Genomic DNA, 27,209 nt, shown 5'->3' with positions numbered 1-27,209 from the left:
CTGACTTGTCTTCGCATGGCGTTGCCTCGCAGGGCTCTTCCTCTTCTCAGTCTGCCATTGTTCAGGGTTTAGGATACCTTTCCACAGGAGACACTGATGATGACCCTTTTGCGGATCCCTTGCTTTCAGGGGATGGTCTTCCTGTGACTGGTGACCTGGGAATGTATGCCGGTTCTAAGGATCCTGGTTTGGCTTTAGAGCCAGGGCTGATCAATGGTTCTGCACTTATTTCAGTCCGCTGCCCTGCCGGGTCTTATTGCAGTCTCTTCATGAGTTGAATTTAGACACTCAGCCAGCTCCTTATACCTCCTCCTCTCTTTGGGTGGTGCGAAAGCTCAGTCTTCTGCCTTTCCCTGACATCCGGCTCTCAAGGTGGCAAGAGCCATTTTCCAGCTGTATCCTATAACACAGGTGCGTCAGCAATTCTTTAGTCAGTCTAGAGTGGATTCTTTAGCGACTCAGATCACCAAGCGCACTTCCTTTCCAAGCGAAGGTAGTGTGGTGCTCAAGGATATGCAGAACCACAGAGTGGATGAAGTTCTCCGAGACTTTTGTGGCAGTGGCTTTGAAGTCAAAGCTGCCTCGGTGGCATCCTTTGTCATGTGCACTTGCCTTTCCAGGTTGCGCACTTTAGAGAGTGAAACTGTCGAGGCTACCTCCCCCAGCTTCTTTTCTCATTGGGTGGACTATGTGGCTGACTCCTTGTATGGCATTCTTCATGTCCTTGGTAAGGTATCAGCTTATTCCATTTCTGTTCAACATACACTCTGGATCAGTCAATGGGCTGGCAATTCTACATCTAAAGCCACTCTTGCCAGACTCCCTTTTAAGGGGCAGTTGATATTTGGTACAGGTCTAGATAATCTTATGAATTCTGTGGTGAATCATCATCCTAAGACGCTGGCTGATAGTAGACCCAGAACCCCTAGGGGCTCCGGGCATTCTAATTTTCATGGCTCATGGCACTCCCAACAGTATGCCAGTTATGTAGCACAGAGATCCTACCAGAGCTACCGGCAGAGATTTCTGGGGTCCCGATGTAACCAGTTCTCCGCTTCCTGAGTTTCTCCAGCTACCGAGAAGTCATACTGATGCCAAGCTGGGAGCGGCCCTTCTGCACACTGGGGGCAGGCTCTCGCCACTTCTTCCGGCCTGGGTTCAGATTTTGACTAACCGTTGGGTTTTGGACATCATTTGGTAATGACACAAACTGGAATTTGCCCAGCCTGACAGGTTGGTTTGTGGACCCGCCCATGGGACACATGGAGAAAACAGCCAGGGTTCTGGCCACTGTGAGAAGGTTGCTCGGTATTTGGGTCAAAGAGCTGGTACCACCCAAGCTCTCAGGCTCGGGCAGATACTCCATATACTCTATTATGCCAAAGAAAGGCTCAGACGATTGGGGGCCCAAACTAGACCTTAATCAAGTGAATGCAGGGCTCAAAGTTCCATGCTTTCACATGGAAATGGTAGGATATGGAATTTCACAACTTAAAATACCAAATTAGAAACAAAAGTGGAATAAAAAAAATAAAAATTAAATTAAAAATCAATAAATGTTAATTCTTGTATTCTAGTATGCCCAGAAAAAATATATCATAATTTTTATATAATTCTTTTTTTTTTTTTTTCTTCTTTCTTTCTTTTATTACTCAATAATCTGGAGGGAGAAAGACCTCAGACTTATTACTTGTCATTACAGACCAGACGAATGGCTATTCAGCTAGATTAGACAATACTGTAATCATTGGTCTACTTCCACCCCCGTAACTCATTCAGTATGCTTATTGTGGATATGCTCTTAAATTTTTTTAAATAATTGAATTTAGCAATCTTTATATCAAATTATCTTATGATTGAAGAGACATTGATTCTGGATGTTGATTCTGATTCTGTGGATTACGTCCTGAATGGTTGTAACGACAGATGCCAGTCTTCTGGGATGAGGAGCCCATTGCAACCGTTGACCAATTTAAGGGCAGTGGACGCCTTCTCAGAAGAACAAGTCGATCAACAGATTGGAACTTCGAGCCATTTGGCTGGCTCTGCTGCAATTGCACACGATTCGAGGGTCAGGCAGTCTGAGTCTTATCCGACAATGCCATGGTGGTGGCATATGTCAATTACCAGAGAGGTACCAAGAGTGCATCTCTGGCTCTGGAAGCTAATATGCTCTTCCCTTGGGCGAAACGTCATCTCCAGGCATTCTCAGCAGCACATGTAACGGGAGTTGACATTGTTCAGGCATACTTCTTCAGTAGATAGACCTCGGATCCAGGCAAGTGGATACTGTCCTTGGAGGCTTTTCAAACCATAGTACAGCGCTGGGGCCATCCTCACTTCGACCTCATGCCAAAGGCAAAGAACAAGAAAACCAAAAGATTCCTCAGTCGAAGAGTGGAGCTTGGAAGTGAGGGACTTCGAAGCTCTAGTTCATTCGTGGCCTCGGAGTTCTGTTGTACGTGTTTCCTTCTTGGCCCATGATCGGCCAAGTCTTTTGGTAAATTACGGCTATCAGGGCAGCGTTAATTCTGCTGGCCTTGCAGGCCTTGGTACGCAGTTCTGTTGCAGCTTCACAAAGGGTGCAGCCTCCTGCTTCGGGGCTATCTGGACTTTCTGTCTCAAGGGTCCAGTCTGTCTATAGCAGGACTGCCCAAGTCCGGTCCTCGAGATCTACTGGCAGGCCAGGTTTTCAGTATATCCACAATGAACTTGCATGAGAGAGATTTGCATACCAAGAAGGCAATGCAGGCAAATCTCTCTCATGCATATTCATTGTGGATATCCTGAAAACCTGGCCTGCCGGTAGATCTCGAGGACCGGACTTGGGCAGCCCTGGTCTATAGGAACTGGATCACTTTGCTCTTACAGCATGGCTATGGAGTGCTAGAACAAAAAGGCTATCAGACGTAGTCATTGCTACTCTTCTTGAGTCTAAGAAGTCAACTATGGTCTTGGCTTACGTCAAATCAAGGAAGACTTTCCAATATTAGAAACATAGAAAATGGTGGCAGAAAAGGGCCATAGCCCATCGAGTCTGCCCCTGCCAAGTATCCGCCCCTCTGAATTTACTCCCTCAAAGATCCCACGAGAGCATCCCATTTTCTCTTAAAATCCGTCACGTTGCTGGCCTCAATCACCTGCAGTGGGAGTCTGTTCCACTGATCCACCACTCTTTCGGTGAAGAAGTACTTTCTGGAGTCGCTATGAAACTTCCCTCCCCTGATTTTCAGTGGATGCCCTCTGGTGGTCGAGGGTCCCACGAGACAGAAGATATCATCTTCCGACTCGATGCGACCCGTGATGTACTTAAACGTTTCAATCATGTCTCCCCTCTCTCTTCGTTCCTCAAGTGAGTACAGCCGCAATTTTTTTAGTCTTTCTTCATACGTTAGATCCTTGAGCCCCAAGACCATCCTGGTGGCCATTCGTTGAACCGACTTGACCCTCAGCATGTCCTTACGGTAGTGTGGTCTCCAGAATTGAACACAGTACTCCAAGTGAGGCCTCGGCATGATGACTTCAGGACTCCTGCTGACAAAACCTCTACGGATACAACCCATCATTTGTCTTGCCTTGGTGGAAGCTTTCTCCACCTGATTGGCAGCCTTCATGTCATCACTAATGATCACCCCTAGATCCCGTTCTGCCGTGGTCTTAACCAGGGTCTCACCATTTAGTGTATTAGTTCTGCGCGGGTTTCTCTTGCCCAGATGCATTACCTTGCATTTTTTAGCATTGAAGCCCAGCTGCCAAGTCGTTGACCATCGTTCTAGAAGTAGTAGGTCCTGTGTCATATGATCAGGTAATAAGCTTTTGCTTACTATGTTGCAAATTTTGGCGGCGTCGGCGAACAGTGATACCTTTCCTCTAAGTCCTTGCATCATATCTCTTATGAATAAGTTGAATAGAATTGGGCCCAAGACCGAGCCCTGCGGTACTCCACTGAGCACTTCCGACGCTCCTGATGGAGTACCGTTCACCACCACCCTCTGTAGTCTACCACTCAGCCAGTCCCCAACCCATGTAGTTAGAGTGTTTCTCAATCCTGACGATTTCAGCTTGTTCAATAACCTTCGGTGTGGAACACTATCAAATGCTTTACTGAAGTCCAGATATACCATGTCCAGTGACTCTCCGGCATCCAGTTGTCTAGTGACCCAGTCAAAAAAGCTAATAAGATTGGATTGGCAGGATCTACCCTGGGTGAACCCGTGTTAGTGGGGATCGCGTAGGTTTTCCTCATCTAGGATTGTGTCAAGATTCAGTTTGATCAGTGTTTCCATGAGCTTACTCACTATAGACGTGAGACTCACTGGTCTGTGGTTAGCTGTCTCTGTCCTGCAGCCCTTTTTGTGGAGTGGGATTACGTTGGCGGTTTTCCAGTCCAAGGGGACTTTTCCTGTGCGTAGGGAAAGATTGAAAAAGCACATATAATGGTTCCGCCAGGACTTCACTTAACTCCCTAAGCACCCTGGGGTGTATGTTGTCCGGTCCCATGGCTTTGTTCACCCTGAGTCTCGAGAGTTCGTTGTAGACGCTGCTGGGCGTAAATTCGAAGTCTTGAAACGGGTCCTTCTGGTTATCTCCTGTCTGAAGCTGTGGACCATCTCCCGGTGCTTCACATGTGAAGACTGAGCAGAAGTATTCATTTAGTAGTTCTGCCTTGGCAGAGTTTGATTCTGCAAAGTTATCGTCTGGTTGTTTCAGGCGTACAATCCCATCTTTGCTTCTTTTCCTGTCACTAATATAGCTGAAAAAAGATTTATCCCCTTTTTTAATGTTCCGTGCTAGCTCTTCCTCCATTCGGAGTTTGGCCTCTCTGACTACTTTTTTGACAGCTCTAGATCTGTCTAGATAGACCTCTTTCGCCTCCTGTCTTCCTAAATGTTTGTAGGTGATAAATGCTTCTTTTTTCTTTTTAACTAGGTCTGAAATTTCGTTGTTGAACCATTGGGGTCTTTTGTTTCTCCTGCGTTTATTTACTGTTCTTATGTAGTGGGTTGTTGCTTCATGTAGGATGGACTTCAGAGTCGACCACATATCCTCCACATTGTCAGCTTTTGCTTGTTTAAGTAGCTCTTGATGGACAAAATCTCCCATGCGGTTGAAGTCTATGCCTCTAAAGTTGAGAACCTTCGTTGCTGTGTTTGACTTAGAGAAACCTTTCTTGAGGATGAGCCATACCATATTATGGTCGCTGGAGGCCAGTGTATCACCTACTGAGACCTTCGTGACGCTATCTCCGTTGGTGAGTACTAGGTCCAGTATCGTCTGGTCCCTGGTGGGCTCCAGTACCATTTGCTTGAGACGTGCACCCTTTATGGATGTTAAAATTCTTTTGCTGCTACATGTAGTCGCAGAGAGTGTGTTCCAATCTGCATCTGGCATGTTGAAGTCTCCTAGCATTACTGTATCCCCGCGCAGTGTGATGTTTTCTATGTCCTCTATTAATTCCATGTCTTTGTCTTCCTGTTGTCTGGGAGGTCTGTATATCACGCCAAGGTATAGGCATTTTTCATACCCTCTGGCCAGGTTCACCCAGAGGGATTCCCCAGAGTATCTAACATCTGTGATTCTAGTAGTTTTGATGCATTCCTTAGTGTACAGTGCCACACCTCCTCCCAATTTATCCTTTCTGTCGCAACGAAGTAAGTTGTAGCCCGGTATAACTATATCCCACCCATGCGAGCCGTGAACCAGGTTTCGGATATCGCTATCACGTCTAGATCGGCGCTTATTATTTCAGTCTCCAATTCTATAATTTTATTGCCCAAGCTGTGTGCATTAACATACATAGCCCTCCATATCTGTGAAGAGATTCCCTTATGAGATTGTGCGTTTCCTAAGTTATCATTGATAATTTTCCCTGACTTATTGTGGATATCATTGGTACCTACCTCAGACTCAGAAGTGCGACATGCCTCCTCAGGGTGGTTTCTTACTGCTCTGGGATATAAGTATGTACCCTCCCCCAACTTACCTAGTTTAAAGCCCTATGGAGTAGGCGGGCCAGTCAATGTCCAAATACGTTTTTACCTCTCCTGGTTAGGTGGAGTCCGTCTGGTCCTTGCAGTCCCTGGAGCTTCTCGCCGTGGTCTAGGAATCCAAAGTTCATCTCTATGCACCATTCACGGAGCCATTCGTTAGTCTGTTGGATACACTCTTCTCTAGCTCTGCCTTTGTTTCTTACTGGGAGAATTGATGAGAAGACCACCTGTGCTCCTATCTGCTTCAATTTCTTTCCCAGCGCTCCAAAGTCTCTGGGAATGTTCTCTGTGGTGCTCCTAGCAGTGTCGTTTGTGCCTAAATGGATGAGAAACATGGGAAAATGATCATTAGGTTTTAGAAGTTTGTCTAGGCTGGTGGTGATATCCCGGATCCTGGCACCAGGGAGACAGCAGACCTCTCTTGTCTGCAAATTAGGCCTGCAGATTGGTCCCTCGGTGCCCCTTAGCATGGAGTCTCCGATGACTACCACTCTTCGGTCCATGCACGAGTGGAACTGGATTCGGCTCCAGTATCTGTGGTGCTAGCATTCTTCCAGGAAGGTCTGGACAAGGGCTTCATCTGCAGCTTCCCTGCAATTCATATCGCTGGGCTCTCTTGTTTCAGATCTCGGAACTATACACCTACCCTGGTGTCTCATCCAGACATCATTAGATTTCTGAGGGGGGCTCTTCGTATTCAGCCTCTGATCAAGCCACCTTTCCCTTCGTAGGATCTTAATGTGGTTCTGTCCAGACTCTGTAAAGCTCTATTTGAGCCTCTCAAAGATGCATCCTTCTTGGACTTGACACTTAAGGTGGTTTTCCTGGGTGCAATCACTTTGGTAAGACATGTCTTGGAACTTCAGGTTCTCTCTTGTAGAGAGCCCATTCTGAAGATCTTGGAGTCTGGGATCTCCCTTCGCACTGTTCCTTCTTTTCTGCTGAAGGTAGTTTTGACTTTTCATGTTAATCAGGGAGTGTGTTTGCCTGTCTTCAACCCAAGGGATAAGTCACAAGCCCGCGTTCTGGAGAAGTTGGACATGCACAGGGTGCTTCTTCACTATTTGGAGGTCACTAATGAGTTTTGACTTTCAGACCATATATTTGTGCTGACGCATTCCTCTAAGTGGGGTGCTCCCGCTTCCAAGGTCACGATTTCCAGATTAATATGTACAGCCATTTTGTCAGCCTACACTGTTTCTGGAAAGCAGTCTTCTGTTTCTGTCAAGATGCATTCTGCCAGGACTGTGGCCTCTTGGGCCAAAGCTAGGGCAGTCTCCCCAGAGAAGATTTGCAGAGCTGTTACCTGGTCCAGTCTGCATACCTTTGTCAAATTTTACAGAGCGAGAGTGGCAGCATGACAGGACTTTGCCTTTGAGTCCTGAGTTAGAGGGATGGTGCAGTCAGCCCACCCTAGATTTCTAGGACTGCTTTGGTACATCCTGCTTGTCTAGTATGACTCACCTATTGCACTGGAAAAAGACTGTCCTTACCTTGATAATAGCTTTTCCAGTAGATAGGCGAGTCATTCTAGACTTTCACCCTATTCTTCCTGCGCCTGCCTACTGTTTTCATACTGTATATGCATCCCCAAATTGTATCTTGGATGCCAGTCTGCCCTTTGGGGCTTGGCAGATATCTGTATAATATGTTGGAGTTCATACAGGGGTACAGCCTGGGCTCCTTTGATGCTCTGTTGGCTGTTCCAGTGTTTGTATTCCTATGTTATTTTGTTTGAGCAGAACTGTTGATACTTGGGAAAATTCACATGAGTGTTCCTACTTCACCTGTTGTTGATGGATCTCTTATGCTTGGGTATTAACTGCAGGTGGCAGAAGAGCTCCCTGTGAAGTAGAGGAGAGTCAGAGAAAAAAATCCAGAGTGGATTTCTTCTGCAGATGGCTCGCAGCCATTTGGAGAGAACCTACTTGACTAGAATGACTCACCTATCTACTGGAAAAAAATATTATTAAGGTAAGGACATAATCTCTTTATATTTTACATCCCAAATATTGGTTCAAAGGTTACAGAAGACCACAGAAATGAAGCTATTACTCTAGCCTTCTGATTCTGGAGTTTCTACTGAAAACTAGTTACCATGCTGATCCTCCAGAATCCAGTAAGCACATTTCTTATAGGGAGTGTGTGGCGCAGTGGTTAGAGCTACAGCCTCAGCACCCTGAGGTTGTGGGTTCAAATCCCACGCTGCTCCTTGTGACCCTGGGCGGGCAAGTCACTTAATCCTCCATTGCTCCAGGAACATTAGGTAGACTGTGAGTCCACCGAGACAGAAAAAGGAAAAATGCTTTAGTACCTGAATGTAAACCACTTAGACTACAAGTGGTATATAAATACTAAAAATACAATAAATAAAAACAAATCAGTCAGCAATAGCTGGGAAAACTACCCTCCCAGAAACTAATCAGAGCAGGATCTAGGTTTGCTTACAGATACTCATCCCACCAACATGGTAGCTTATGGTACATCCACTCAAGTTTTATCTGACTTAAAAAATTTAAAGCCTGTTCATTTAAACAGCAAGCAAAATAAAAAAGCAGAATAAAACTCACTGGGACTCCTTTTCCTTGGAACTCTGAGATATCCTCTTCCAAGAGAGACATGGGAACAACAAAGAATGGAGGCAGTCTTTAAAGGTGGGGAAAAAAAAGCATGAGAGTTAGGAGTTGGACAAAAAACCAGAATCTCTACATTCAAGTACTGTTTACCAAGAAGCCCATCTAACAGCAAAGTATTTTAGTATTCTCAAACAGAAGATATTTACACAACTAGGCTCTGACCATCAGGTTATTGTGTAGCTACATATATGTATGTAACTATCCAATGGAAAAAATATTATGCTATGACATGTTTGAAAATTCAAGTTAAACATACAAATGCATAACATACTGCCCAAATGTCCCTTTTTATGCAGTCAATGATAAAGGAATACAAAATCCTGAGTAGAATGGGATGGATAAATGCAGAATTTAGTCTTCCAAAGAGTGCTAGGGAACACTCCATGTAGTGGTACATTTAAAACAAATAGGAAAATTTTTTTTTTACTCGCTTCATCAGGGTAAGTCACTTATCTGAACCCTTTCTCCTTCCAGATCCAACTTCAGAGGGGAGTGGCCTGAGAACCAGGTGTATTGGGTTTCATTCCCACTGCAGCAACTTGCGACTCTGGGCAAGTCACTTAATCCTCCTTTGCCCCAGATACAAAATAAGTACTGTACCTGTGTATAATATGTACACCACTTTGACTGTAATCACAGAAAAGTGGTGTATCAAGTTCAGTCCTCTTTCCCCTTCCCTTTTCTTGTAGAAGTAATTACCGTGTTTCCCTGAAAATAAGCCCTAGCAGGATTTGGGGTAGGTCTTAATATAAGCCCTACCCCCCAAATAAGCCCTAGTTCTGGAATTTGCTGGGTAAGGGTCCTGCTGCACGAGGAATGGGAGAGAGGGTAGGATAGAAGCTGGGCAAGGGTCCTGCTGCACAAGGGATGGGAGGGAGGGGAGGAAAGATGCTGCACATGTGGGGGAGAAAACGGAAAGAGGAAGAATTGGGGTGAAGGAGAAGAAGGGAGAGATGATCATGTACATACCCCAAAAATAAGACCTAGTGCCTTTTTTGGGACTAAAATTAATATAAGACACTGTCTTATTTTCAGGGAAACATGGTAGTAGTAATAGCAGCAGCAAAGCTCTAGAGCTCATTATTGGAGGCGTTAAGGTAGCTGTGTTTATAAAAGGTTAGACAAATTCCTGGATGAAAAGTCCATTAACCCTTATTAAATTAGACCAGACTAAAGCTACTGCTTATCTCTAGGGGTAATGGAATCTTGCTACTCTTTAGGATTCTGCAAAGTACTTGTAACCTAGATTGGTCACTGTTAAAAAAAGAATACTTAAGAACATATGAATAGCCTTACTGGGTCAGACCCATGGTCCATCAAGCCCAGTAGCCTGTTCTCACGTTGGCCAATCCAGGTCATTAGTACCTGGCCAAAACCCAAGGAATAGCAATATTCCATACTACTAATACAGGTCAAGCAGTGGCTTATCCCATGTCTTTCTCAATAACAGACTATGGACTTTTCCTCCAGGAACTTGTCCAAACCTTTCTTAAAACCAGCTACGCTATCCACTCTTACCACATCCTGTGGCAACATGTTTCAGAGTTTAACTATTCTCTGAGTGAAAAAAAAATTCCTCCTATTGGTTTTAAAAGTATTTCCCTGAAACTTCATCGAGTGTCCCCTAGTCTTTGTAATTTTTAACAGAATGAAAAATCGATCCACTTGTACTTGTCCATTCTACTCCACTCAGGATTTTATAGACTTCAATCATATCTCCCCTCAGCTGTCTCTTTTCCATCCCCTTTACCATCTTGGACGCTCTTCTTTGAACCTTTTCTAACACCACTATATCTTCCTTGAGATAAGGAGACAAAAATTGAACGCAATACTCCAAATGAGGTCGCACCATGGAGCGATACAGGGGCATTATGACATTCTTAGTCTTGTTAACCATCCTTTTTTAATAAATTCCCAGTATTGTGTTTGCTTTTTTGGTCGCCGCCGCACATTGAGCAGAAAGTTTCATTGTATTGTCTACAATGATACCCAGATCCTTTTCTTTGGCGCTAATCCCCAAGATTGACCCTAGCATCCAGAAACTATGATTCAGGTTATTCTTCCCAATCTGCATCACCTTGCATTTGTCCACATTAAATTTCATCTGCCATTTGGACGCTAAGTCTTCCAATTGCCTAAGGTCTGCCTGCAATTTTTCACAATCCACAAGCGTTTTCAACAACTTTGAACAGTTTAGCGTCATCTGCAAATTTAATCACCTTGCTCGTCATTCCAATTTCCAGATCATTTATATATAAGTTAAATAGCACCGGTCCCAATACAGACCCCCTGCGGCATTCCACTGTTTACTCTCCTCCATTGAGAAAAAACGACCATTTAACCATATCCTCTGTTTTCTATCCGATAACCAATTCCTAATCCACAACAGAACTTTGCCACCTATCCCATGACACTTCAATTTTCTCAGGAGCCTCTCATGAGGAACTTTATCAAAAGCTTTCTGAAAATCTAGATACACTATATCAATTGGCTCACCTTTATCCACATGTTTATTCACACCTTCAAAGAAGTCAAGCAAATTTGTGAGACAAGATCTCCCTCGGCTGAACCCATGCTGACTCCGTCTCATTAAATCATGTTTGTCCATGTATTCCACAATTATTTTTTATAATTGTTTCTACTATTTTGCCCGGCACCAAAGTGAGGCTTACCGGTCTGTAATTTCCCAGATCTCCCCTGGAGCCCTTTTAAAAAGGGCTCCAGGGGAGATCTGGGAAATTATAGACCGGAATACTGGGCTACACAGACCTTTAGTCTGCCAAGTAGGCCAACTATTACATTAATATGTGTGTGTTTTATGGGGATCAGTCCAGTTGTTCATGTGGAGGGATCTGGGTTCAGTTCCCAAGCTGAATCCTCCATTTCCTGGGCCAGCTACAGATGTTGTAGAGATAGCATTCACATCGCTGGAGAAGAGGGAAGAGGACAAGTGCAGTCGTCATACAACACCAACATTTAGAGCTCATATTTGAGGTTTCTGGAGAAACCTTCAACGTGTTGCTACCAGTAGAGGACTGTCACCAAAATGACTAGGCTGAATCTGATTGGAGGAGGGGGAATACATAAAACAAGGGGAAATTCCTTAGGTATATGTGAATGAAGGCTTCAGGTAACAGATTGCAACTTTGATTCTGAATGAGCTGGCAGTCTAAAAGAGGAGAATGAAAGTTTTTAAATCCCAATTAAATTATAGCTAACCTTTCACTAACCTTTTACAAAACCATGGAAGCAATTCCCATGCAGCAAATGTTGACGCAGCCCATTTAATTCCTTTGGGCTGCATCACATTTGCCATGCTGGGACTTGCTACCTTGGCTTTGTAAAAGGGGCCCTAAAAGAGGTAAATGCTCTACCAGTGGCATTACATAAAAGAAAAGATTTAGGGAGACAGGAAAAATGTACAAACAAAAAAATGACTAGTGCGCACAAATTAGAGTATGAGAGGCAGAATCTCAAGGCCTAGGCTTAAGTAAAAGAAAAAGCACAAAGCTCTTAAAAATATAAGGGCATGTGGAAAACAAAAGGTATCCTTAGGAAAAACAGTTACTAGTGATCCCCCCAAATCCTAGCATACAAGGTCTGACAATTAAATTCATGAACTCATCCTAGAAAAAGTGCTACGTACCTCATTGCTGAATATCACTATGGTCACCTTCAAAGTACTCCCCTTGGGAAGCTATGCATTGATGCCAGCACCTAGTTCACCCTTCAAAGCAAATTTGGAATGATTTTTCTGAAATGGCCATCAGAGCTGTTGTCATATTACCCTTGATATCCTGAATGTCATCAAAATGTCTTCCGTTTAATATTTCCTTTATCTCCGGGTAAAGAAAAAAGTCATTGGGGGCAGATCTGGTAAGTAGGGAGGGCGTTCCAATACAGTTATTTGTTTACTGGTTAAAACTCCCTCACAGTGTCGTGTGAACTGGTGCATTGTTGTAATGCAAGAGCCATGAATTGTTGGTGAAAAGTTCAGGTCATTTTTGTCTTTTTCATGGAGCCTTTACAGCACTTCCAAAATAGTCCTCTTCTTCCTTTCTCACTGAATTCGACTCCTGGCTTTTGGGCTTCCTTGATTCATCTTCTTCTTCTCTCAGTCTTGGAAATTTTAACTTTTACCCTGATGATCCCACTGACACTTATGCTTCTAAGTTTCTTGCCTTAACCGCCTCATTCGACCTCCAGCTGTACTCAACTACCCCCACTCACCGGGATGACCACTGCCTTGATCTTGTTTTTTTTCTCCAACTGCTCTCTACCTTCTCTACCTTATTGCTCCCCATTCTCTGATCATCTGATAACCTTCGCAATTACTCACTCCCCTTCAACCACGTCCAGTCAACACCAACAGATTTTGAAATCTTCAAGTCCTTGATCCTTCCATGCTCTCAACTACTGTTTCACCTTTCCTTGCCTCCACTATGTTATCCAAGTCTGTTCATGAGGCTGTCTTGTCGTACAACTCTATTCTCTCCTCTGCTCAAGACACCCTTGCTACCCCCGTTTCCCGTTCTGTCAGACATATCAAACCTCAACCTTGGCTCACTACCAGTATCCACTACTTACGTTCCAGTACATGCTGTGATGAGCGCCTTTGGGTCAAATCTAGCATACATGCTAAGTTTCTACACTTTAAATTTTTGCTGACCTCCTTTAATTCTGCACTTACACTGGTCAAGCAAGACTACTACATCTAACTCCCTCCCTTTCTTCCAACACCCACTATTTCTTTGCCATGTTGAACTCCCTCCTCAAAGCCACCCACCTCTGACCCCTCCTTCTCCCTTTCTCCAGACTATTGCAGTGAATTCAAGAGCGATCTTGTGGACCTTGTCATGGAAGTAAAGTCACATCCTTCTTCCCTACCCATCATCCACTCTCCTGACTTTCAAATTCGCACCACCCCTTGCTCCTTTAACCAAGTAACTCAGGAAGCTCACCTTGGCTGGTCCTACCCTCTCAACCCTTCATCAACTACCGATGACTTTTCTTCCTTCTCTGAAATCACAGAGAAAGAAACCGCACAACTTCTGTCTTCAGCCAAACCCCCATCTCACATACTGTTATTCCTCCCATTTGCCATATTGTCAATCTATCCATTTCCACTGCAACTGTCCCCGATGCCTTCAAACTTGCGGTGGTTACACTGCTTCTCACAAAACCCTTGCTGGACCCCACATGCCCATCCAACTATTGCCCTGTCTCCCCTTCTTCCATTCCTATCCAAGTTACTTGAGCGTGCTGTTCTCTGTCACTGCCTTGACTTCCTTTCATCTCAACAGATTCTTGATCCTCTGCAATCAGGCTTTCGCCCCCAACACTCCACAGAGACTGCCCTCACCAAAGTCTGTAGTGATCTGTTCATTGCCAGATCTAAGAGCTTTTACTCAATCCTCATCCTTCTTGACCTGTCTGCTGCCTTTGATATTATCACAGCTTACTCCTTGATATGCTGTCCTTGCTTGGATTCCGCAAATCTGTCCTCTCCTGGTTTTACTCCTACCTCTCCCATTGCACCTTTAGTGCATGTGTTGGTGGGTCCTCTTCTGCTGCTATCCAGCTAGCGATTGGCATACCCCCGGGTTCTGTCTTAGGACCTTTTCTCTCTCCACACCTCTTCTCTTGGTGCCCTGATTTCCTCCCATGGATTCTAGTATCACCTATATGCTGATGACTCCCAGATCTACCTCTCTACACCCAAATTGTCACCTAAAGTCCAAGAAAAAGTCTCTGCCTATTTGGCTGACATTGCTGCCTGGATGTCATACTATCATCTGAAACTAAACATGTCTAAGACTGAGCTGTTCCTCTTTCCTCCTAAACCCTGTGCTCCTCTCCCTCCATTCCCCAACTCTGTAAATAATACTGTCATTGTTCCATTCTCCTCTGCTTGCAACCTCAGAGTCGTCTTTGATTCCGACCTCATTTTCTATGCACATCCAACAAAATTTGCCCTTTCCTTTCTGAACACACTAGGACCCTTGTCCACACTCTTATAATGTCACGCTTCGATTACTGCAATCTACTTCTAACTGGTCTCCTACAGTGCCACCTCTCCCCCCTGTAATCTGCGCAAACCTCTGCTGCATGACTCATCTTACACCAACCTCACTACACTCATGTCATCCCTCTCCTTAAATCATTTCACTGGCTCCCTATCCACCTTCGCATACAGTTCAAGCTCCTATTGCTGACCTACAAGTATGTTCATTCTGCTATCCCTCTTCTCTTTCCTTATAAACCTCCAAGAGAACTTGGTTCCTCAGATAAGATGCTCTTAGCTGTTACCTTCTTCTCCCCTGTCAATTCCAGGCTTTGTTCCTTTCAACTAGCTGCCCCCTATGCCTGGAATAAACTACCAGAGTTTATCCACCATGCCCCTTTCCCTTACCTTGTTTAAAAGCAGACTGACAACATACCTTTTTAAGATGGTCTTCTATCCATAAGCCAATTCCCCACAGCCCACCAACCTATCAAGCAGATTAACCATTCCCCTTAACTGCATCCATGACATCCTATTTGTCTATCTTGTCTGTTTAGATTGTAAGCTCCTTTAAGCAGGGACTATTTTCTTCATGATTCTGTACAGCACTGCATAGCGCTATAATAAGAAATAGTAGTAAACTTGGTTATGTGTTTGTCCAGTTGGTACAAATTCATAATGAATAATCCCTCCGATGTAAAAAAAAAAGTTAGTAACATCACATGCTTTATAAGTTTTGTAAACCGCTCTGTTATTGTATAAGGAAGGGGATATATTAAATAAAATAAACCATTTTGACTGATGGAACTTTTTTGGTCGTAGAGAATTGGCTGACTTCCATTGTGCACTTTGACGCTTTGTTTCAGGGTCGTATTGGTATACCCATGTTTTATCACCAGTGATAACATGGCCCAAAACAACATCCTGCTTCTCCAAAAGGTCTTGGTAAACTTTGACTCTCCTTTGCTTTAGTTCATCAATGATCTCCTTTGGGACCATTTTTGCACACACCTTTCCTCATGCCAAGATTTTCAGTTTAGATTTTCCTGTTTCTCTATCGATGTTTACTTGGTCTGCTATGCTTCTCACAGTCAGCCGATGATTTTGACTCACAATTCATAGTAACACAGTAAATAACAACAGATAAAGACCTGAACGATCCATCCAATCTGCCCATTAGTTATATCCATTAAAAATACATGATTAAATTAACTTGTCTCTTCTCTGGTATTTGAGTCATAGACTGTAAAGTCCACCTGGTATTGTCCTAGGTTCCAAATGCAGGTTGCTGTGAAAATTATCTTTAATGCTGAGCCTCTATAACCTCTCTCTTAGAACCAGGCTGAGGGTTAGGAACTAGGCCAACATTCCCCCCCCCCTCAAAGGTCACCTGTGGAGTCTGATCTCTTAAGAAAGTCCTCAGAGGTGGAATCACCATCCCACTGTCTGATCCAGAGCATTCTGTGAGCAGAAATTGTATATGCCGACACCTTACCCAAGACCCGCATAAGATCATAGAGAGTGTCAGCAACATAATCTAATCCAGCTAAAATAAGCTGAAGAGGAGGATCCACTGCCTCACTTTTCAGAGTACGCACCATGACAAGCAAGCACAAGTGACAAAAGACGCCTCCGAGGCAGTTTTGACTCCCAAAGCCGCTGCCTCAAAGAGTCTCCTGAGAACCACATTCACACAGCGGTCCTGCATGTCCTTGAGCACCACACCACTCTCACTGGAAAGAGAGGTGCGCTTAGTGACCTGCGCATTCATAGAGTCCACTTTAGGCTGAGTAAACAGTTGCCGACACTCCTTTACCATTTTGAGAGCGTGTCTTCTGGAGAGTCCAACTGCTCTGAGATCAGAATGCTCATATCAGGAAATGCAGAAGACTGAGCTTGTACTCCATACAGGAGAGAGGAGGAGGAAGGAGCCAGCTGAATAACTAAATTCAACTCTTGCATAGACTCTGAAATGAGATCAGGCAAAGCAGCTGGCTTAAAATGCAGAACCATGAAATCATCCCCAGGTTTAAAAGCCATAGAAGAATCTGAAGATCTGGCATACTGGCCTGGGTCCCTGGCCATAGGAAGAGCATCCCCGGAAAGCAAGGGGTCAGCTAACTGATCAACATCAAAAGTATCACCCAAATCAGGATTAGCTAGCTCAGGGATGGCAGCTGACTGAGAAGAGGATGTGCCCAAGCAGGCAAAGCCGTTAATAGACAAGTGCAAGTCGGAGTGGAACTGCTCAAGAGAATCTCACTCTTTACACCAAAACAGTTCACTCCAGCTTAGATAGTATAGTAGCGCTAGATAATATATCAATGTTTTATAAATTCTTTCTTAGTCCAATTTCTTTACAACAGTACATCTTAGGAATTCAGATATCCACCCTTATCGATAGATACAGGTGGTGGGATTCTTCATGATTCCAAGTACTATTTCCCAACTATTTATTTATTTCAATTATTTTATATAAATATAATAAATTATAGACTTAGCTTATTCAAAGTCCATTCCCCTTCCCGATGCATTTCGCCAAACTTTCTCAAGGTCGGGGGAACTGAAACATAAAGGTTAGCAAAAGAGGGAGTTACTCTGCAAGCCTTAAAATCCCACTATTATTCTATTAATCTAATGCTACCTTATCTTTGTCATATGCTTTATATTTTATATTTTACCTGGACATTACAGCTTCTCCTCATATTCTAATAATAGCTTCTCCTAGTATAACTAGCCATTCAAAGATGGCTGCGGCCTTCTAAACCCGCACTAAAATACCCTCCCCAATTATGATGTCATAGCATCACATGATCTACTGGGGAGGCCTGATCAGCTATCAACTTGGGCCATCCAGTCCGTAGTTTCATTCAAACCCTCCAGAGCCATAGTTTGGAGCTCAATTATCCATCTCAGTTCCCTAAGATTCAAGGTTCGTTCAATATTGCCTCCCTCCCACCCTATCTGTATAGCATCTAAGACCCTCCATTTCAAATCTATTAACTTGTGTCCGCACAGTTTCCAATGGCGAACCAGAGGAGAACTTTCATTTTGGGTATTAACTCTAGATTTGTGTTCAGTGAGTCTCACTTTTATCGTACGAGTTGTACGTTCGATATATAGCTTGGGACAAGGACATTGTATCAAATATATAAAATGATGAGAATTACAATTAGTAAAATGCCTAGTTTGTTATGTTTTACCCGTAATCGGATGATTCCATATTTCACCCGCTAGAGTGTATGTACACCATTGGCATTGTCCACAGGGCAGATTAATTCCCTTGATGTAAGTTTTTGGTTCCCTCAGAATACTGTGATTTATACTTTCACCAATGCTCTTACCTCTTACAAACTATTAGATCTAACATTACTGAAGACTTTTTGAGTGAACTAGCAGAGTTAGTGCTCACTAAAAGTTACTTTTGGTTCTTTAATCAATTTTTTCTTCAAACCCATGGAATAGCAATGGGTATGTCCCTCGCACCATCACTAGCCACTTTATTTATGGCTAGGATTGAAGAAGATCACATATATAAAATGAATGAATTCAACCATGTGGTGATTTGGAAAAGGTTCTTAGATGATATTTTCTGCATATGGTCAGCCACTATGGATGAACTCCAGGGTTTTGTGGAGCGATTAAATCAAATTGATGTGAATATACAATTCACAGCTACCACTCACATTCATGAAATTGCATTTTTTAATATTAAGATCATAAAAGCGGAAGGTAGACTGTTAACAACTCTATACAGAAAATCTACTGATAGAAACAGTTTCCTTCGGTTTCATAGTTTCCACCCTATTGGGCAAAAGCATAATTTACCAATAAGTCAATTTCTCCGCTTGAGAAGGATATGTCACTCAAAGGAAGAGTTCCGGCTTCAAGCCAACGATATGAAAAGACGATTCCATCAAAGAGGCTACCTCAGGGATGCTGTTCAGCAAGCATACAAGCGTGCGAAGTATGCTCAGCGCAAACTATTGTTACTTTATGATTCACATGATAATACTACTCAAGAATCCATCGCTTTTGTTCAACAATATTCTATTTACGCTCAAGCAATTTCACAGATTGTATTGAAACATTGGTGAAAGTATAAATCACAGTATTCTGAGGGAACCAAAAACTTACATCAAGGGAATTCATCTGCCCTGTGGACAATGCCAATGGTGTACATACACTCTAGCGGGTGAAATATGGAATCATCCGATTACGGGTAAAACATAACAAACTAGGCATTTTACTAATTGTAATTCTCATCATGTTATATACTTGATACAATGTCCTTGTCCCAAGCTATATATCGGACGTACAACTCGTACGATAAAAGTGAGACTCACTGAACACAAATCTAGAGTTAATACCCAAAATGAAAGTTCTCCTCTGGTTCACCATTGGAAACTGTGCGGTCACAAGTTAATAGATTTGAAATGGAGGGTCTTAGATGCCATGGAGGCAATATTGAACGAACCTTGAATCTTAAGGTACTGAGATGCATATTTGAGCTCCAAACTATGGCTCCGGAGGGTTTGAATGAAACTACGGACTGAATGGCCTAAGTTGATAGCTGATCAGGCCTCCTCAGTAGATCATGTGATGCTATGACATCATAATTGGGGAGGGTATTTTAGTGCGGGTTTAGAAGGCCGCAGCCATCTTTGAATGGCTGGTTATACTAGGAGAAGCTATGCTGTAATGTCCAGGTAAAATAAAAAAATATAAAGTATATATAAAAGATAAGGTAGTATTAGAGTATTAGAATATGAGGAGAAGCTGTAATGTCCAGGTAAAATATAAAATATAAAGCATATGACAAAGATAAGGTAGCATTAGATTATTAGAATAATAGTGGGATTTTAAGGCTTGCAGAGTAACCCCCTCTTTAGCTAACCTTTATGTTTCAGTTCCCCCGACCTTGAGAAAGTTCGGCGAAACGCGTCGGGAAGGGGAATGGACTTTGAATAAGCTAAGTCTATTATTTATTATATTTATATAAAATATTTGAAATAAATAAACAGTTGGGAAATAGTACTTGGAATCATGAAGAATCCCACCACCTGTATCTATCGATAAGGGTGTATATCTGAATTCCTAAGATGTACTGTTGTAAAGAAACTGGACTAAGAAAGAATTTATAAAACATTGATATATTATCTAGCGCTATTATACTATCTAAGTTGGAGTGAACTGTTTTGGTGTAAAGAGTGAGATTCTCTTTATATATACTATAAATATTGAAAGATGGCTCAACTGCTCAGGATAGGCACGACTATCCTGAAACGTATTCCACAAATATTTCATAAATTCAGAGAAGGCCTCCTAACCCTGAGAAGCAGAGTGACCCTTAGATGACTTAACCTTGCATTTCTTGAGCTGCGAGGCATCTGCATCCTTTCGCGTGGAACCTATAGTCTTGTTGAGCCCCGAAAAAGAAATGGCAGCTCATTTTGGCACCTGGTTAGGCAGGGGAGAGGCTACGCGTGGTGCTGCTGCCTTTCCCAGCCGCACCACGTGGCGCAAGGATATTCTGGAGGCAGGCACTAAACTGGCACAATCTTGGTATGAATTAGGTGAAGAAGAGTCCAAGGACTCCACCCAACAAAGTTTGAGGCAAAAATTGCAGTTTTGGAAGTGCAGGGAACTTTAGGATAAAAGATAACTAAAATCCAAGGTGGCCACCACCGAAATCGCAATCATTTTTCACACTTAACAAAACTTAAAAATAGCAACTTTTGGATTTTTCAGGTGGGGGAACACAGGAGAATATGCAGAAACCTTTAAAACTGTGGCAGGTGGGGAAATCAAAACTTTAGCCTTTGCTGATGACATGTTTATGGTTCTTACACGTCCTGAGGTTTCGTTGCTTTCCGTGTTAGATCTTATCTCAGAGTACGATTTTTATTCTGGTTTATCTCTTAATTTGAACAAATCCATTGCTATGCCTTCTTTCCCCAGGATCCGAACATCTTGGAGAGGGTCCTTTCCATTTAAGTGGGCCAATTCTTCTTTGAGATATTTGGGAGTTCTTATCCCTAGTGACCTCTCTTGATTATATTCCTTGAATATAGAACCTCTTTTTCTGTCCCTTACCAACCAATTGAGCCTTTGGCGAGGTCTTCCTCTTTTTCTCCTCAGCAGAGTGGTTTATATAATATGATTATTGTCCCTTGCTGGTTATATGTATTTCAGGTTCTTCCCCTCTATTTGAACCATAAAGATGAAAAGCGATTGATTTGGTTAGTACAGGGGTTTCTTTGGGTGGATAAACGGGCTTGGCTACCTTATAGACTTGCTGCAACGCCATGGTATAGAGGTGGTCTGGGTCTGTTGAACTTACGTTTCCTGACGGTCAACTGTGGCATGCAACACATTAATGATCTCTTTCAGGGAACCTCTGATTTTACTAACACTCCCTTGGAATTTTCTTGTTTCCGTACTCTCATTTTAGTGCTTGTCTTCATTCTGTTCCTTCTTCCTTTGGTCTTCTTCACTACAAAATTCTGTACCGCCCTTTGCGCTGGGTATGGCAGTGGGTCTGCAAGTTTCATTCTATACACTCCACTGAATCTCCTTTCCTTCCTCTTTGCTTTAATAGTAACTTTTCCCCTGGAGCAGATAATGCTATATTTGCTAGATGGGAAGCAAGGGGAATTCGTTATTTGTTTCACCTGGTTGAGGAGGATGGGAGAATTAAGTCCTTTGCTCAGCTATGACAGGACTATGATATCCCTCCTACCGATGGGTTTGCATATATGCAGATTCATCATTTTTAAAATTCTCTGCAGCCCTTTAATTTACGGGCTTCTACTCAAGATTTGTTATCCACTGCTTAAACTTTTGGCTCTCAGCTCCTGGTTACTCTTAAATTTCATCATCGTCACTTGAAGAATGAGTCCCCCTTGCTTGACCATATTAGATTGAGGGACGCTTGGTCCCGCGATCTCAATACTGCTTTGCCTGAAGATGTGATATTGCTTACTATTAAAAAGTTACCTGCTTTTCGCAGATATGTTACCTTTTGGGAACAGCATTATAAGTTGGTATTGTGACTGTATGTTTCTCCAAAGAGGGCCTTTCTTTCCCGATTTCGGGCATCAGCTGATTGTCGTTGTTGCCAAGACCCTGAGGTGGGTCTGGGACACATGATTTGGACTTGCCCTATTATTCAAGTTTATTTTGACTACGTTTTTACTTTTGTGGAACGTATTTGGAACGTTACTATTCAGCGTTCTCCTCTTCTTATATTTGGACTTCCCCCGCATTATCACACTTGTCGATGGGGAGTAACATCTTTTCTCAAGTGGACTGTATTGGTGGCCTTGAAATGTATTCTGCTTAAGTGGCTGGAGGCTGAAGCACCGGATCTCTCTCTTTGGAGATGCTGGTTGATAACTCTTCTGCAGTGGGAACGGAAAGATATTTTGGATCTTTCCTCTTTGCCGGGCCGCTCATTGCAACGTACCTGGGATCCCTTTTGAAACACTATGACTCCTTTGGCTCGGAGTCGCCTATTGAATTGTTAATTCTCTCATTTGTTTGTTTACTGAGTTTATTGTCATTTTTTAAAAAAAAATATTTCACCTTTCTTTGGCTTGACGGAGGACTATGGGGGGAGGTGGTGTTCTATTTTTACTGTTAATTAAAAAGTTTGAGCCTGTATTTCTTCAGCTGTGCTCTTTGTATACTCTGTATTTTTGTGCTCAATAAAAATCATTTGAACATAAAACTGTGAAATTCAGACATCCCTCTTCCCAATCCACCTCCCTCACAGGCTATAACAGCCTTACTCACTGAAACCTGTGCTAGAAATGTGCTGCAGCCTGCCACAGCTCTCTTACAGTAGCTGGCTTCACAAGAAAGCACAGTTACTTACCGTAACAGGTGTTATCCAGGGACAGCAGGCAGATATTCTTGACTGATGGGTGACGGCACCGACGGAGCCCCGGTACGGACAATTTTAGAGTGATTGCACTCTAAGAACTTTGAAAGTTCTAGTAGGCCGCACCGCGCACGCGCGAGTGCCTTCCCGCCCGACAGAGGCGCGCGGTCCCCAGTTAGGATAAGCCAGCTAAGAAGCCAACCCGGGGAGGTGGGAGGGACGCAAGAATATCTGCCTGCTGTCCCTGGATAACACCTGTTACGGTAAGTAACTGTGCTTTATCCCAGGACAAGCAGGCAGCATATTCTTGACTGATGGGTGACCTCCAAGCTAACAAAAAGAGGGATGGAGGGAAGGTTGGCCATTAGGAAAATAAATTTTGTAAAACAGATTGGCCAAAGTGTCCATCCCGTCTGGAGAATGCATCCAGACAATAATGTGATGTAAAAGTGTGAACTGAGGACCAAGTAGCAGCCTTGCAGATTTCCTCAATGGAAGTAGATCGGAGGAAAGCTACAGACGCTGCCATAGCTCTAACTTTGTGGCCCGTGACAGAACCTTCCAGTGTCAGGCCCGACTGAGCATAACAGAAAGAAATGCAAGCAGCAAGCCAATTGGAGAGAGTGCGTTTAGATACAGAATGACCCAACTTGTTAGGATCAAAGGACAAAAATAGTTGAGGAGATGATCTGTGGGGCTTAGTACGTTCAAGATAGTAAGCCAGAGCACGTTTACAGTCCAAGGTATGCAAAGCCTGTTCACCTGGATGAGAATGAGGCTTTGGAAAAAATACAGGCAGTTCTATGGACTGGTTAAGATGAAAGTCAGACACAACCTTAGGAAGAAATTTGGGGTGTGTACGGAGAACCACCTTATCATGGTGAAAAACAGTGAAAGGTGGATCGGCCACTAGTGCATGCAGTTCACCGACCCTCCTGGCAGAAGTGAGAGCTATAAGGAAGACCACTTTCCAGGTAAGAAATTTGAAATGCGATGTGGCCAAAGGTTCAAAAGGAGGCTTCATTAAAGCGGAAAGAACCACATTGAGATCCCAGACCACAGGAGGAGGCTTGAGAGGTGGTTTCACATTGAAAAGGCCCCTCATGAACCGAGAAACCAAAGGATGAGCCGAGAGGGGTTTTCCATGAATTGGCTCATGAAAGGCAGCAATGGCACTAAGGTGAACTCTGATAGAAGTAGATTTAAGACCAGAGTCAGACAAGGAAAGAAGATAGTCCAACACCAGTCCCACTGCTAGAGACATGGGATCATGGTGATGTAAGAGGCACCAGGAAGAAAACCGAGACCACTTCTGTTGATAACATTGGAGCGTGGCCGGTTTCCTGGAAGCATCAATGATAGAGCGGACAGGCTGAGAAAGAAGTGAGTGAGCCGAAGTCAGCCCGAGAGATACCAAGCTGTCAGGTGCAGAGACTGTAGGTTGGGATGCAGTAGGGTCTGCTGATGCTGAGAAAGCAGAGAAGGAAACAGTGGAAGAGGTATGGGTTCCCTGGAACTGAGTTGAAGTAGAAGGGAGAACCAATGTTGCCTGGGCCACCGTGGAGCGATGAGAATCATGGTGGCTTGTTCCCTCTTGAGCTTGAACAGTGTTCGCAGCATGAGCGGTAGAGGGGGAAAAGCATATAGGAAGAGACTGGTCCAATCCAGGAGAAATGCATCGGGCGCCAGATGGTGAGGAGAGTAGAGTCTGGAGCAAAACAGGGGCAGCTGATGGTTGTGGGGAGCTGCAAAAAGATCCACTTGAGGAGTGCCCCATTGAGCGAAAATGGACTGAAGAGTCGAGGGATCGAGAGTCTATTCGTGAGGTTGGAGAATTCTGCTGAGATTGTCCGCTAAGGAATTCTGTTCCCCTTGAATGTAGACAGCCTTCAGGAATAAGTGACGAGCTGTCGCCCAAGACCAAATCCGTTGTGCTTCCTGACACAACAGGCGAGAGCCCGTTCCTCCCTGTTTGTTGATGTAGTACATTGCAACTTGATTGTCTGTGCAAATGAGTAGTACTTGAGGAAAGAGAAGATGTTGAAACGCCTTGAGGGCACAGAACATCGCTCGGAGTTCCAGGAAATTGATGTGGTGTTTCTTTTCCTGGGCAGTCCAAAATCCCTGAGTTTGGAATTCGTTCAAGTGAGCTCCCCAGGTGTAGGGGGAGGAATCTGTGGTGATGACTAGTTGATGAGGAGGCAGATGGAACAGCAGACCTCTGGATAGATTTGAAGATGTCAACCACCAAAGAAGCGACTGTCGAAGAGACGAGGTCACAGATATGTGTTGTGAACAAGGATCCGTCGCTTGGGACCATTGGTTCGCTAAGGTCCATTGAGGAGTACGCAGGTGGAGACGTGCGAAGGGTGTGACATGTACTGTCGAAGCCATGTGCCCCAATAGCACCATCATGTGATTCGCAGAAATGGTAATCTGTTGAAACACCTGCTGACAGAGATGGAGGATGGCGTGAAGGCGGTTGGATGGAAGAAACGCCCTCATCAGAACAGTGTCCAGAACGGCTCCAAAAAATTGAAGTCGCTGGGTCGGAATGAGGTGAGACTTGGGTAGATTGATTTCGAACCCTAATAGTCGAAGGAAGTGAATGGTCTGATTGGTGGCAAGCAGAACCGCCTGAGGGGAATGAGCTTTGATCAACCAGTCGTCCAGATAAGGGAAGACTTGAAAGTTGTGAGAGCGGAGATAGGCCGCTACCACAATCAGACATTTGGTGAATAACCTGGGAGAGGAGGCCAGGCCGAAGGGTAGCACTTTGTATTGATAATGATGTTGATTGATGAGAAAACGCAGATATTGCCTGGACGTCAGATGGATAGGAATATGTATGTAAGCCTCTTTGAGATCGAGGGAGCATAGCCATGGGCTATGATCGAGAGCACCCACTGGTCGGTGGTGATTACCTCCCATCGAGAGTGAAAAATGGTTAATCGACCTCCTATGGGCTGTGGAAGAGGACAGGAGGGAGGGAGACTGGCAATGCCCAGGAGAAGGGAGTCAAAAGGGCTGAGTCGGCTTAGTCTGAGTGACAGGCTTTATGGTAGGCGGCTGTTGCTGACGTGCTTGTTGGTGCTGTTGCCGCTGCCTCCGAGGTTGTGGAGGTTGAGGCTGAACTGGCCGAGCAGAAAACCGCCTCTGATATGATGGCTGCTGTCTAAATGGACGAGGAGGAGGAGGCTTCTTTTTATTTTTCAGCAAAGTATCCCACCTCGTCTCATGGGCAGAGAGCTTTTGAGTGGTGGTATCCATAGATTCTCCAAAGAGCTCATCACCCAGGCAGGGAGCATTGGCAAGGCGGTCCTGGTGGTTCACATCAAGGTCGGAGACTCGGAGCCATGCCAATCGTCTCATCGCTACAGACATAGCCGTGGCTCGGGATGTGAGTTCAAAAGTATCATAGATGGACCGGACCATGAACTTCCTGAGTTGTAGGAGACTGGAAGTGCATTGTTGGAATGCAGGAAGCTTACGGTCAGGAAGATACTTTTGAAAAGAAGAGACTTGCTGAATCAAATGTTTCAGGTAAAAAGAGAAGTGAAACGCATAATTACCTGAATGGTTGGCCAGCATTGCATTTTGGTAAAGTCTTTTACCAAATTTATCCATGGCCTTGCCCTCTTTGCCAGGAGGGACAGAGGCATATACACTAGAGCCTGCCGATTTTTTGAGGGTGGACTCCACCAGCAGAGATTCATGGGGCAGCTGGGGTTTGTCAAACCCTGGAATAGGAATCACCTTGTAAAGCGATTCCAGCTTCCTAGGGGCTCCTGGAACGGTGAGAGGAGTTTCTAAATTTTTGTAAAAAGTTTCCCTCAAGATGTCATGGAGGGGTAACTTTAAAAATTCTTTCGGAGGCTGGTCAAAATCCAAAGCATCAAGAAATGCTTTGGATTTTTTAGAGTCAGACTCTAGAGGGTTGGAAAGGGTGTCCGACATCTCCTTAAGAAACCTGGTGAAGGATGAGTGCTCTGGCTTACCAGCAGGATCCTGCACCGATGTAACATCCTCCTCCGAGGAATAATCTGCCTCGGTACCGAGGGGGTCATCAGAATCATCCCACAAATCAGGGTCCCGTACCGATGACAGACGGCCCTGAGAAAGTGGGGTAGAAGGTTCGGTATGCTTGGTTTTGCGTACCGATTTACCAGACCTCATGGACACCGTACCGGGTGACTGTACAGCAGTACGGGTGTCAGAGAACGGCACCGGCTCCGAAGTCGAGTAAGCAGTGCGTCGAAGAGACTTCGGTTCCGCCGAGAGAACAGGCATAGAAACAGATTTTTGCGGTGCCGACAATGTCGATGCCGACAAAACAGGCTGTTCGACGATCGGCACCGAATGCTCAGTAGGTACCGACACTGACTCGGAGTCAGCAGAGCCGGGAGCAAGTGTTGTGACTGCTCCTTAAGCTGGACCTGAAGGATGGATGCTATTCTCTCATCCAGAGACGGTCCCGATGGCACCGGTACCGCTTTTTTCTTGCTCAGTACCTGCAGTGCAGCTCGATGCTCAGGCGAAGTCGATGCCGATGAAGAGGCAGTGACTTCAATAGGAGCGGAGCGTTTGCGAGGCCGGCGCGCAGTCTGCAGGACTTGGCTCACTGCTTGTTCGACTGGTGGGCTAAGGACAGTAGGGGATGGCTTCTTAGCCAGCTTACCTACAGGGTGCGACAC

General features: G+C 44.3%; 1 protein-coding gene across 3 annotated transcripts in view; it reads right to left on the bottom strand.

Moving 5' to 3' along the window:
- MTMR12 (myotubularin related protein 12) overlaps positions 1–27,209 on the bottom strand; it is a 320,826-nt gene that overhangs the window by 121,488 nt on the left and 172,129 nt on the right. For all 3 annotated transcript variants that reach the window (XM_033933370.1, XM_033933361.1, XM_033933379.1), the window contains one exon: positions 8,561–8,636. In XM_033933370.1, the coding sequence (XP_033789261.1) occupies positions 8,561–8,636 (76 nt within the window). The remainder of the gene's footprint in view (positions 1–8,560; positions 8,637–27,209) is intronic.

The sequence above is a fragment of the Geotrypetes seraphini genome, chromosome 1 (assembly GCF_902459505.1).
Source record: "Geotrypetes seraphini chromosome 1, aGeoSer1.1, whole genome shotgun sequence".
NCBI lineage: Eukaryota > Metazoa > Chordata > Amphibia > Gymnophiona > Dermophiidae > Geotrypetes > Geotrypetes seraphini.
Note: the sequence above shows the minus strand (reverse complement) of the source record. Positions and strands in the feature narration are given on the sequence as shown.